Genomic DNA, 13,574 nt, shown 5'->3' on the forward strand with positions numbered 1-13,574 from the left:
ATTGGTATATTTAAAAATTTTAGGTAAAACCCAAACTTTTTCAGATCAACGCTGAATAGTTTATTTTAGAAAATCTCCGTCACTGTTTTATGATGTTATATTTTGTTTTATTTCAAGTGCAATAAAATTTGTGCTATCAATCATTTTCAAATGTACTATAAATGAAAAAAAAAAAAGTTATAAACGGCAAAACGATATAAAAAGAAAAAATCAGAATGGATTAAAGAAACAAATCGAAGCAATAGAAACAAATAACAAAGACAGCAAAAAACTATACGATTAAATTAAAAACAGATGGATACAGAACAGAACAGAAGAACTAGCGACAGCAGATGGATAAAGAGAATAACCGAATGGAGCCTCATAGGAAGGAGGAAAAGAGGACGACCCCGAAGATCCAGGAGGAACGAAGTAGACGACGCTATGAGTAAGAGAGGCCTAAACGATGGAGAATGTGACAACAAAGAGGGATGGAAACGGTTGAGCGAGGGAAGGCAGTGAATACTGTAGAATCCCTGAATATATATATATATATATATATATATATATATATATATATATATATATATATATATATATATATATATATATATATGAAAAAGGGACGAAGAAAACGTTCCTTCATACAATGATGACATGATTGATAACTCTTTTCTGTAAATTTAGTATACCTAACGTACAAAATATTTGTTTTGTGTCATCATTTTATAGTTTATTTTTATGAACGAGAGAGTAATTAGCATAATTTTAACTGGTAGCTCCGACCACTCCATGGGCGTGCTCAAGATTAATTGAAAAATTACTTTGAATAATTGTAAAAAATAAATGAATTATTTCAGTGTTATAAAGTGTTATGTGTATGTAAACAAAAGTGACCTCTTTTATCACACACTATATTAGAACTGACTGGCCTACATTAAAAAGGGTTTTAAAAAATTCACATTTTTTTTTAATTTTTAAAAATTACAAAAGAGAAAAAGAGTTTTTAAAACCGTCTAAGGTATGTTAAATAGATGAATAAAAATATTAATATAAAACTTACAGCTACTTGTTACAAATCCAAATCAGATTCAGAAGATGAACTTTCAGAACCAAGATTTATAATAACTGGCTCGATCATTTTATCAGTAATATTGTCCAGCTTCCACATTTTTTCCTCTTCTTTAATAGTGTGATTTACTGCCTTTTCCCAGTTTTCAGGTTTTACATTATTTACGGCCTCCAAAAACAACTGTTTAACATCATGAATTTTAAAAGTGGTATTTTTTCTTGAAACTTCACTCTTTATCTGTGCCCATACCAGTTCAATCGGGTTTAATTCACAATGATATGGTGGGGATCTAAGTACTGTCATTCCACGATTTTTGGCAATTTCATCAATTTCGTATTTTTTAAATTTTTCTTTATGAAGGGCACACAACGAATAAAGTTCCTTTCTTATAGATCCGGGATGGTACGTAATATTTTTTGAACTCAGCCAATTCTGCAAGTCTTTTTTTAACCACTTGGTTGTGGGCAGTCCTTCTATAAGTCTGGAGTGATAACTTGCATTATCGATTACTATTACAGAGTTCTTAGGAAGAAGATCTATCATTTGTTCGAACCATTCTTGAAAGACATCAGCGTTCATGTCTTCATGGTAGTCACCGGTACGAGTTGATTCAAAAGTTAATAAACCACCTTCAACAAAACCGTCTGAACTGCCAATGTGTACTATTATCAGCCTGCGTCCCTTTTCTGATGGTGGGTTTAAACCAGTAGATAAGTTATTTACAAAAGCGTGCCTTTGACTTGTAACAGTTTCATCTTGCCAAAATTTATTTGGTGTATGACCCTCGTTGATCCATGTTTTATCAAGATAAAATATTTTTTTTTTTTTGGTTTCTCATTTCCTTTATGGTTCTTAGAAAATGTCTTCTCCATATGACAATATCGCTTCTTTCTAATAAAATAGACTTTCTGGGATTCTTTTTCCAGCGGAAGCCTATTTCTTTTAAAAGTTTCCATAACGTACTTCGACTCATTTCTGGGTAATCCTTATCATCTCGAACTGAGACAAGAACTTTATCCAATGTTGGAAATTCTTGTCTAAAGAAGAATTCATGCACTTTCCGTCGAAGTCCTTCTTTAAAATGATATTCTATTTGAAATTTTGGTTTCCCTGGAGCATTACGTGGCATTTGAAAACTACCACATTTCTCTTCTTTAATAACTCTGTAAATCGTAGATTTCCCAACACCAAGTGTACTGCTAACTAACTCAACGGTCTCATCAACACTTTCACATAAACGTTTGTCTGTAAATGATTTAAAACAATTAAATATTAATGTTTTTTCATTAACTGTTAGAGGACCAATTTTTCGGCGTTTACACGGCACTTCCAAATTTTCCATAACACTAGTATACACAATAAACTGCACCTTGCAACTGAAGTACCTACTTTTAGTGAACTGTTAAGAATTTTGAATACGCCACTTGGACCTTCCTACAAAATGGAAAAACCCACTATCACATTTTCTGTGGAATAAGTTTAGAAGGTAATTATCTAGTCAATTACTGTCGTAGATTCCTGGAATTAAAGAATTAAATGTTTGATTGTTGAAACCCTTACTTCGTGGAATGCACTCATTTCAGATAAAATAAAACGTTTTATTTTATCTAAAGAATTAAACTTTATTTTAACATTTTAATAAAATAAACATCTTACATTTCTTGCAAATTCATTAGTACCTGTTAACCTCCATCACTCCGACACTGGCAACCTTATTTAGGGATTAGTAATCCTCACAACTATTGTATTCTATTCTGCTCCAACCTTTATACCTGGTGGTCATACTCAATTTAAAATTGTTTTTCTATATACTTCTGTAAACTTGTTGACAAATATCTGTTTTTCATTGAGTCACCCGTATCAACAGTTTAGGGATTTGCATACATAATTTATTGTTTTATTACTCTCTCATACATAAAAATACACTATAGTGTTTTTCATCTGAATCATATTTCCGTATGATTCCGATCATAAATATGGAAACCGTAAGTAGTTTCCATATTTATGATCGAAATTTTCTTTAGTATTATTTTTATATTTAATATTCTCTTTTTTTTCTACACATTACATATCTTTATCTTCTAAATCCTGTCTGGAATGCCTTTACATCCCATTAAAAAAAATATCAAAAAATTTTAAATATAATTATCTTACATGAAACTTTGTTGCTTGTAGAATTGATCTGAAGAGGCACATAAAACTCACCTATTCACATGATTGAATATGTAATACATGATGGATTTTTACAAGATGTAGGTTTCAAGGTCTCGTAATAAATTTGTTATTAATAGACACCCGTCTAATGAAGTGTTTATTTCTTTCTGAAATATTGATATTACACCAGTTATTTTTTAATTTACCTATGATAACATTCCATGTAAGTCACGGTGGTTAACATTTTTGTGCAGTGGTTCAGTGTCGTTTATTAATAAAATAATTAGGTGAGGATGAGGCTAGTATACTATTTCATAGCACTAGACCAGCAAACTTTTACCAGATAGATATTAAAATTAAGTAACTCGATCGTGAGATCTATGAAACTTCCTATAACTATGAATTTTTGCAGCTTTTAAATTTCTGTATGTGTTTGTTAGTCTTAGACGGTAACTAAAAATTTAGTAAATAAAGGTTTTTATTTAAAAAACAGATCTTAGGATCTTTATTTTAGTGTAAATCACAGTCAACTTGGACCTATTATAACTCCGGAACTACTGAGCCGCCGATAATTTTATTTTTCTTTTCTTTTGAATCGTCTTTCGACGCACTAGTACCATCTGTTTTGAAAATTAAAATCGATCAACAATAAATGAAGTTGGTCAAATTTTTTTATGAGCATAAAATTTCTATTCGCTACTAATCGCCGAATTTTAATTTTTCAAAATCGGTTTGAAATCTTGAATGATCTTCTATTTGTAAATTTTATTTTTAAAGTATTTAGAAGTTTTAATTTTTGACCTACATAATTTTGAAAATTAGGTATTCATTTAAAAAAAATTAATTTGAAAAAATCTATTAAACCGATTTTAATGAAATTTTGTGTGATAATTAAACATATTAACGAGTTTTCTTTATCAGAATATGAAGGTTCTAAGTTTGATTTTAGTATGGAAAATAAACTCACAAAAAAACCTTTTTTTTTTAACTGTTTTTTTGTATTCTTTCGTATTTTTTCAATAATAATAATAATTCTTAAGATTTGTCTTATGTAAAATTTAATTACAAAACTTTTATACTTAAATATAAACATTTTATTTGTTAAGGAATAGAAAACCCTTCAAAATGGTGTATTCTATAATTTATTAAATTAATTTGTTGCTCCAAAAACCGCAAAATAAGGCCAAATCGTTAATTGTAAAAATTAACTTACACTTTAGTGATTGCTCCCAAGGGGGTCTTATAGTGCTTAACAAACCCCTTAAATTTCAGCTCGATCCATTAATTGGTTTTAAAGTTATTCGAATTGTTTATCCCACGGGTCATTTTTTTGTAATAATAAGTCATAAAATAATGAAAATACTGTAATTCTACGGCTACCGGATTAAAAAAGATTACTACCATACGTCGAAGAAATAATTGTAATAAAATATTATTTAAAAAATTCCTTTATAAAAGTTATAATATTAAAACCCTATCGGGCTACATCACATAACGTTTTCGTAGCCCGATCATCCCATTCTGGGTTTGGTTTTACAATTTCTGGTGTGACTTCGCTGTTCTTTTCTCCATTCTTCTCTCTCTTTGATGGTCCTTTCTATATTTCTAATTTTCATTCTCCTTAAGTCTTCTTCCACTTGTTAGCTCTATCTCAGTTTAAGTCTGCCTCTGGTTCTTTTACCTGGTGGCATCCATTCCATTATAACTCTTAACAGATTGCTTTTCTCTCTTCTCATTATGTGTCCATCGATACCATCTAATTATTTGTGCTTTTATTGCTCTAAATATGTTCTCTTGACCATCCATTCCCCTATTTCGTGATTCATCCATTGTCTTGCATCCTCTTCGTATTCCCTCTTTGGTTCCAGTATATTATTGATAATCTTTCTCTCAAAAACTTTCAATTGCTCTTCTTCTCTTGTTGTTAATGTAAATGTTTCTCCGGCATATACTACTATTGGTCTTATGATCGTTTTGTAGATTTTCATTTTTGTGTTTTGGGCTTATCGTCTTATCTCTAAACATTTTTTTTAACGCTGTATTTGCCGCTTGAATTCTTCTTTTTTTATCTACACTTTCATTTCTTCTGTTGGCTCCTCCTCCTCAGTCCTAATCTCTTTTGGGATGTGGTGACACATTAAGGATGTGTTCTCTTGTGCCTTTTCCTGGGACAAATCCCGCTTGTTCTTCTGATATCTGAGGCAATAGAAAAGCTTTTAGTCTTTCATGTATTACATGAAGTAGAACCTTTGCTTGCATGGAATATTAGAGTTACCGTTCTGTAGTTGCTGCAATCTAGCGGAGTTCCTTTTTTGAATATAGGGATGAAAGTGGATGTTGTCCAGTCGTTGAGTCACTCTCCGGTTTCTTAAATCTTTTTGCAGATCATATGCATAACATTTACTCAAACATCTTCAGTTCTTTAAAAAAATCGTCTTTTTAATTTATCGTTTTTTGTATTTGTTTTATATATAACTTGAGCATTCACTCCAGCTGTATTCAAAAACGAAAAAAATAGTGTCAAAGTCGAACGACGACTATTTTTGGTACGCTGTAATTAGCAGATAGATCATCCAATGTGTCTACACCGCCTTTGGTTGAATTTTAAAAGTCGAGAATTGCAGGTAATTTCTTTTCACCAGTTTCTTCAGTTATAGTATCATCATGATGCAATGTAGAAAAGAGGATTACATTTTTTGACTTTTTTGGCACATATGAGACAGCCGTTATATCTTCTTTGAAGGCAAATTTTGAACTGTGAATTTCTCTTCCTCATGTGTTCAGAAGTGCTGTTGGAATTTGCCTTTTGTTCTTCCTAACTGTCCCAACCGATGTAAGATGACGAGTCTGAAGTAGATTGATCATGAGCGGATAACTGGTAAACCAATTATTGAAAGTAATATTACGTTTAGTACCAGAAACTTTCTTCTTTCAGCCTCCACTTCTTCAGAATCTTCCCTTTTGTGTGCTGTCTCTCCTTGAGCCCTGTCTTCCAATATGATTGTCTCTTGACTTTCTACTGCGGTTTGTTCTTCCTCAGATTCACTATCAATGAACGATTTATCATCGTCAGAAATACTGCCAAACTTCGCCCATAAACGTTTTAACCTTTCCTGCTCTTGTTCGTAAGACATAATTATTCTATAATTCAGTATCGCTGAAAGAAAAATAAAAATCATAGTACATCTCGAAAAAATATCAGAAATATGTAAATTTATCTCTAGAACACAAAACAACTAAAATTTACAACAGTAGTGTACCGGGGTATCACACACCCCAACCGTCTTTGAGCAACTTCTAATTCAAACTGAAATTGTATGTACATCTGGTAACAAGGTCATCGTGAGAAAACATGTATAAACTACAGCTACTAGGCGCTAGAAGACGCTATTTCATCTACTTTCGATTTTATAGAAATAAAAGGAGTACCAGGGGTATGGTATACCCTAGAACACTAACCGAGGGTTAACAGTCTTCTTTCTGTTGACTAGTACTCCCAAATATTCGAAACTGTGTGCATCTATTGTCAGTTCTGTCATTTGTGTCTTCTTTTTCTTTCTTACGTTCATGTATTTTGTTTTATTTTCATTATTTTCAGTCCTCTCAGTTTGGCTTCATTTTTTATTTCTTGGAATGTTTTCTTTAATGCCTTTTTATCTGTTGCTACTATGGTTATATCGTCCGCATATCCTATTATCCTATTATTTGCTCAAGCTTTGAAGAATCTGCATTAAATATAGGTCTAAAAGCAAATAAAGTACAGACACAATACATAATCGTTTAAAAAAAAGAACAGCAGTGGATCGAGATCTTTGAAGAAGCTTACTGAAAGAGGTTAAGGCCAGGCTTTTGTCATTGTGGTGCCGGATGACACTGCTACAGAACACCGCTACATTGGCTTTTCGATCGTCGGAGTAGGGACTACCAACGTGGAGTCATCAGAGAACCAAACAGGAAGCAGAGGTGAAGATAGAACGGACTGGCTAGCGTTTGATGAGTATTCTAGATGGTTGATAGAGAGGAGAAGATGCCAACCGCCATCGGCAGAAGGACTTAAATCAATAATAAGAGAGACTATGAGAAATTGTATAAACACGGTAGATAAAAAAAGAAAAATGCCTTATTGGTGGTGCGAAGATATCGCCAATAAGAGGAAGGAATGCATTGCCATCAGAAGACAGGCTACGAGGGCAAGAGGTAGAGGAGAAGTAACCGAAGCTAGCAGAATGGATATGGTATACGATGCGCGAAAGAAGGAACTGAACAGAAAGATCCGAGCCGAGAAGAAGAGGCACTGGAAAGAACTGTGTGACAAGTTGGATGAGGACGTTTGGGGTCAGGGGTACAAAATCGTAATGAACCAGTTACAGCTGTACCCTCTGTATGAAATGCCATTGGACAGGAAGCTTGAGGTTACCCGAGAGCTATTTCCACCCGGCCATTGGCATGGAGTGCAGTGGGACGCCGAAGCTGAGCGAGCTGTACCTTTTACCGTAGACGAACTCAACGAAGCGTTAAGTGCCCTAAAGACACGAAAGGCTCCGGGACTCGATGAAGGCTCCGGGACTCGATGGAATACCACCAGAAGCTGTGAAATGCATTGACAGTATGGAGCCGACGTGGCTTTTGGACCACATGAATGTACTACTTGAAACTCATCGATTTCCGGCAAATTGGAAGATCTTGAGGCTCGTGCTACTCCCAAAGGGGGAAGACAAGTATCGACCTGTTTGCCTTTTGTCGTGCATAGGTAAATTATACGAGAGGCTCCTAAGAGGGCGATAGACACAGTGATTGAAGAGTCAGGCGGGCTGTCACCCAGGCAGTACGGTTTCAGAAAGAACAGGAGCACGGTGGATGCGCTGATGGAAGTCTTCCGGGAGTTACGCGGTGTGGAAGTTAACCAGGGGTGGGCAATCCTACTATTGTTTGACGTCCGGAATGCGTTCAACACATTAAAATGGAAAGAGGTAATGAAGGCTCTACGAGAGAGAAAGTGTCCGAGGTACTTGATGAATTTGGTCTCCGACTATTTGTCAGAGAGGAAACTTGTGGTAGAAAAAGGAGTAGTGGTTGACGTGACGGCTGGAGTGCCGCAGGGGTCGGTCCTAGGACCCACGCTGTGGAACTTGGCATATGACGTGGTTGTGAGCCAACAATACGGAGAGTGTGTAACCCCTTTCGCAATTGCTGACGACCTCGCTATGCTGCTAGTGGCGCGGGACAGGGAGGACCTTATCTTTGGTGCACAGAGTACATGCAACCAAGTCGAGGAATGGATGAAAATGCATGAGCTAGAACTGGCTGCGGGTAAGACCGAGGCTATAATTCTCAAGGGACCAAGGAAAAGGGACGGCATAACATTTGAATGTATTCCGATGCACGTGCTAGTGAAGGAAAGAGGAAGAATATACGAGAGAAGAAATGAAGACATAGCAACAGAACGTTTAGAAAAAGAAGAAAGGGAAAGGTCCATAATAGTGTGGCAAGAGGAATGGGATGAGATGAGAAGGGTGGCGCAGTGGACGAAGTCGTTGATTCCTAATCTGAGAAGATGGATGGATTGCGGGCACCGGCGTTTGGATTATTTCCTGACGCAGGTGCTCACAGGACTTGGTTGCTTTAGGGCATACCTTTACAGATTTGGAAAGGCAGAGAATGACAAATACCTGTAGTGTGAAATATCGAACACTGTCTCACACACTCTATTGGTATGCGATAGATGGACAGGTGAGAGGAGTCTGCTTGAGAGAGAGCTAGGAAGTGGGGTGCAATCGGTCACGGAACTGGTGGAGGAGATGCTTAGGTCGTCGCATCGGTGGAGAGCAGTTCAGAGATATGTGAGGAGAACATTGGAAAGAAAGGAACAGGAACAAGGAAGAAAGGCGACCCGAAGGTAGGCAGGATGCCCAGCAGGACCAAGCAAGAAGATAAGGCAGAATGAGAAGGGGTGAGATTGAACATGAACAGGGAGGAATAGAGGGAGAGAAGAATTCCGTCGTAGTGGGAAAGTACTAGAATGCGTGAATGAAAGATGGATGGAGTATTAAATGAGATGTTTGATATGTCCAAACAAAGAATCCTTGACCCTAGTATGAATGATTTTGTTTAAAGAATTGTAAATGTATTAAAAAATGAAAAAATATTTATTAATATAATAAATTATATTTAAAAGGTATACGGTGTTTGATGAACGTTGATTTCTTTCCTTAATGTACGTATACCTATCTGTCCGAGGCCTACCTTTTATCGTTTATTAAAATGCCCTGATCGGCCCCTGGGCGAGAAGAGTGTCATCCCTGTGTAATCCTTGTATCTGTTTTTAAAAAATTTGTGTCTGGCTATGTGGGTATGTACCCTAAAATGAACGTTGGTTTCTAAATGAAAACAAACAATAACTATTCACTAAATGAAAAATGTTTTCATTTCTGAAACCGTTATAGATATTTGATATATGTTATAGTCAATACAATGATTATAATATTGTTCTGTATTGTTTTCGGTAAAATTGTACTGATAACGATAATGTTTTACGGCTATATAAACACAATCGTATATGCCGAAAGATACTTTATCAACTTTATTATCGTCGTACGGTTAAAGTAGGTTGCCATAATTTATAGTATTGTTTTTCTACCATGTGTACCCAAAGTAACAATTTAGTGCAAATATTTCACGATATACTAATAATAATAATTTTGTTTCAGATACCTACATGAAATTTATGTTGCTGCTTTTGGCCGTCCAGGCCGCGGCGGTATTAGCCGTACCTCCGCCGCCGTCGCTTCCAACGAATGCAAAGACTTGCATTGACCACTGCACATGCAGCTTTGGAATGCTGTCCAATAGGCTGCAGGTAATCAAATGCGATAGGCCTCTAGTACTTAACGACTCCACTTTTAAGTACATTAGCAAGACCTCAACGAACGTCATCACTCTTGACAATTTGATCATCAACCAGATCCAAGTTAGTGCCTTCTCCGGGTTCAAGAATCTTGACGATGTCATCATTACAAATACGAGAATTGCGTCTATAGATGTGAAAGCCTTCGACAATGTGACACGCCTAAAGTTTTCCAAATGTGCCTTTGAAGACAGTCCTGAGCTATTTTCTACAAAGTTGGAGGAGGTGCATTTTGGAGAAAGCAAATTAGAAGAAATTCCCAATCTAAATGGACTGATCAATTTAACGTTTTTAAACTTATCGGGAAATTATATTAAAAATATTGAAGTTGAAGCTTTCGCTGAACTGTTTGATCTAGGAGAGCTTCATCTTTCCGACAATAACATACACAAGCTCCCACCTACGGCATTTATTAATAACCAAGAGTTAATCACCCTCAATCTCGACAACAACCCTCTTAAACATTTTAACATTAATACATCCGACAGTTTAGAGATTTTATCGCTTAAAAACTGTCAATTAGAGACATTTGACGAAGACTCAACGAAAAAATTAACTTCTCTCAATGAATTAAACCTGAGTCACAACAATATCAAAGATATATCCAATAAAGCACTGTCCCACATGCAGGATCTTGCAGTAATTGACCTTTCTTACAATAAACTCACTAAACTTGAAGATAATATCTTCTCCGGAAACGGTAAACTCATCAAAGTTATCTTAGATGGAAACAATTTCGAGACCTTACCATCCTTCTTCCGCCAAAACCATGAAAGTTTCTCTACTTACACATTTTCATGTAAATCTTGTGGCCTAAAAAGTCTTTCAACCAACGTCTTCCAAAACATGGATGGTTTGATTAATCTGGAACTGTCGCACAATAACTTAATGAATGTAGATAATGTCTTCGACAAAATTACCAGCTTGAAACAATTAGATATTTCTTATAATGATATTGCATATTTCTCGCCAGCAGCTTTTGCACATAACAGCAATTTAGAAATTTTAAACATTGCTGGTAATCCTTTACTGGTTCTTAACCCAGAAGTGTTTGCAGGAAATCACCTTCTTAGAGACATTGATGCCAGAAATGCTACTCTGACAAAATTGTGGTCCAACTACAACAAACCTGTTAAATCTTTGCATAAACTGCTTCTAAGTGGAAATTTATTAGGAACTCTAACTAACGAGGATTTCAACATTATGCCCAAATTAGAGGCAATAGAATTGGAAGATAATCCTTTAGTGTTTGATGAAAAATTATGTATATTATTATACTTTTTAGATCTAGAAGGCATTACTCCTATCGATTATAGCAAGAATATATATACCGGAGCCGATAAGGCTTTTAGGGAAGACATCGATGATTTTGTAACCATTGAGTGGAAAGATGTTCATAAAGGTAAATGTCCTGAACATATTACTGAATCTGCTGTACCTGAACTGACTCGTATTGATAACAAAACTACATATAAAACTATTGACAAAATTGAGAAAGATGATAACTATGAGGAAAGCGACGATGACGACGACAGCGATTCTGATGAATACGACGACGAATACTACGATGAAGAAACGACTACTAAGTTCCAAGACACATCCCTTGCTAGAGCCACTTACATCTTGTCAGTAACTTCAGTATTCGTTTTAAGTGCTTTAGTAGTACTGACCATAGCTGTTACCATAACCTTATGCATTCTACGTAGAAACAACCGATTTGACATGCAACGAGCTAACTTACCAAGGCTGAAGATTCCTCTTTGGAATACAACTCCAGGTCAAAAGAAACACAGTGGATCTGTGTACAGACCTCTTTCTGAAGACCTTTCAGGTCCCAAGACTCCTAAATTGAGTCGCTATGAATTTAATACAAACCCAGTAGTGCACACTGCTTAAAGTTACTTAAAATTCTGTGGTTCATAGATAAGACTATTTTGTTTAATATGTATATAATCAAATTATTGTCTCTTATGAAATAAGATTAGCAATAATGTATTCTGCTGGCCGCAGTACAGCAGATAACCGAGGGACCAAATTTCCATTACTTCTGTGAACCAAAACCATTTTTAAGCTTTAATCGTCCTGGGGACTGGAGAGCTGGCATTGCGTGCACTCCGCCATAGATAAGGTCCTGTCGAAAAATATTTTGTACTTTTAAAATAAGACAATATGAAAATTGATTTTTACCATACTCCTTAACCATGTTTCCTAACGATTGCACTAGGTGAAAATCCGTTTTCATGTACTGAATTTAGAATAATTCTGATTTAAAATCTACTTAATTTTCAAATTAGAAACATGCACTGGTATTGTCATGTCTTAGTTCTACGTGATTTAACTGTCTATAAATGTTATTGCGCTTATAGTATAGAAAAATATTGTTAAGCCACAGAGTAAACAGGTATTGTTTTGCCATATGTAATAACAGCATTCAGCTCTTCTTAATACCTGTACACTATCTAATTTTTAGTTGTAATCAAAATGTTTTCAATAAATTTTTTATCGGAGAAACATATTTTATTTTTAACTACTTATTTCCGACGCGTCGGAGAGATAAAATTGAATAATGTGAAGAATATTATTTGCAATAAATCTGGCAAAATCTAATAAAACTGCGGGGCCTTACACAATTCCAACTGAAATAATTAAATTAATATCAGAAGATCAGATCAATGTATTAGTAGACTTATATAATACTATATACAGATTTGGAAACAAATTTACGGAACATAGGATTTTTAATACAATAACTCAGATCCTCGATTTGCAATTAACCAGTGTAAATTTCAATACAACGTCGCGATGTTTTATAATTAATTCATTTGTTCGACTGGAGTCTCAATTCATGCTGCCAGTGTAAGGGTAAAAACGGAACACAGCTAGAGTGCAAAAACGTACGTATTTATAAAATGTAGATATGGAATTTAAAATATTATTTAACAAAAAAAAATGGTTATTTTTTATTGCCAAAACGTCTTGAAAAAAAAAGTACAAATCTAAAAATAAAAATAAAAAGGAATTTCAAAAATAAAATAATAATACACTCTTTTTAATTTGAAATTATAAACAATATTTGGAGTAACAAATGTATTTAAGTATACATTTAATACTTCAAATAATACCTAATGAACACAAACAAAATTGATGTTCCGGTAGACGGAGCAACACTGTCTGCGTGCCACATACGCTTCTACAAACCGCAGAGGTGAGGCAATCCAGTGGAACAAATAAATTAGTTATAAAACATTGCGGCGTTATATAGAAATTTACACTGGTTAATTGCAAATCAGGGAATCTTAGTAATTGTATTTAAAATCCTACGTTCCGTAAATAAAATTCCAAATGTGTATAATACGGGTATTATTCCAAGAGATTGGCTCAAATCAACATTTATTAAGGTGGGTACACATATGCGAGCCGAACGGTATACGTACAGTACGCGTACAGATCCTTGAAAAATATTCT

General features: G+C 34.9%; 1 protein-coding gene across 2 annotated transcripts in view; it reads left to right on the forward strand.

Moving 5' to 3' along the window:
* Gp150 (leucine-rich repeat domain-containing glycoprotein 150) overlaps positions 1-12,620 on the forward strand; it is a 53,404-nt gene extending 40,784 nt beyond the window's left edge. For both annotated transcript variants that reach the window (XM_072546815.1, XM_072546816.1), the window contains exon 2: positions 9,913-12,620. In XM_072546815.1, the coding sequence (XP_072402916.1) occupies positions 9,921-12,005 (2,085 nt within the window). In that variant the 5' untranslated portion in view covers positions 9,913-9,920 and the 3' untranslated portion in view covers positions 12,006-12,620. The remainder of the gene's footprint in view (positions 1-9,912) is intronic.
* The last annotated feature ends 954 nt before the right edge of the window (positions 12,621-13,574 follow it).

Source organism: Diabrotica undecimpunctata, chromosome 10 (assembly GCF_040954645.1).
Source record: "Diabrotica undecimpunctata isolate CICGRU chromosome 10, icDiaUnde3, whole genome shotgun sequence".
Lineage (NCBI taxonomy): Eukaryota > Metazoa > Arthropoda > Insecta > Coleoptera > Chrysomelidae > Diabrotica > Diabrotica undecimpunctata.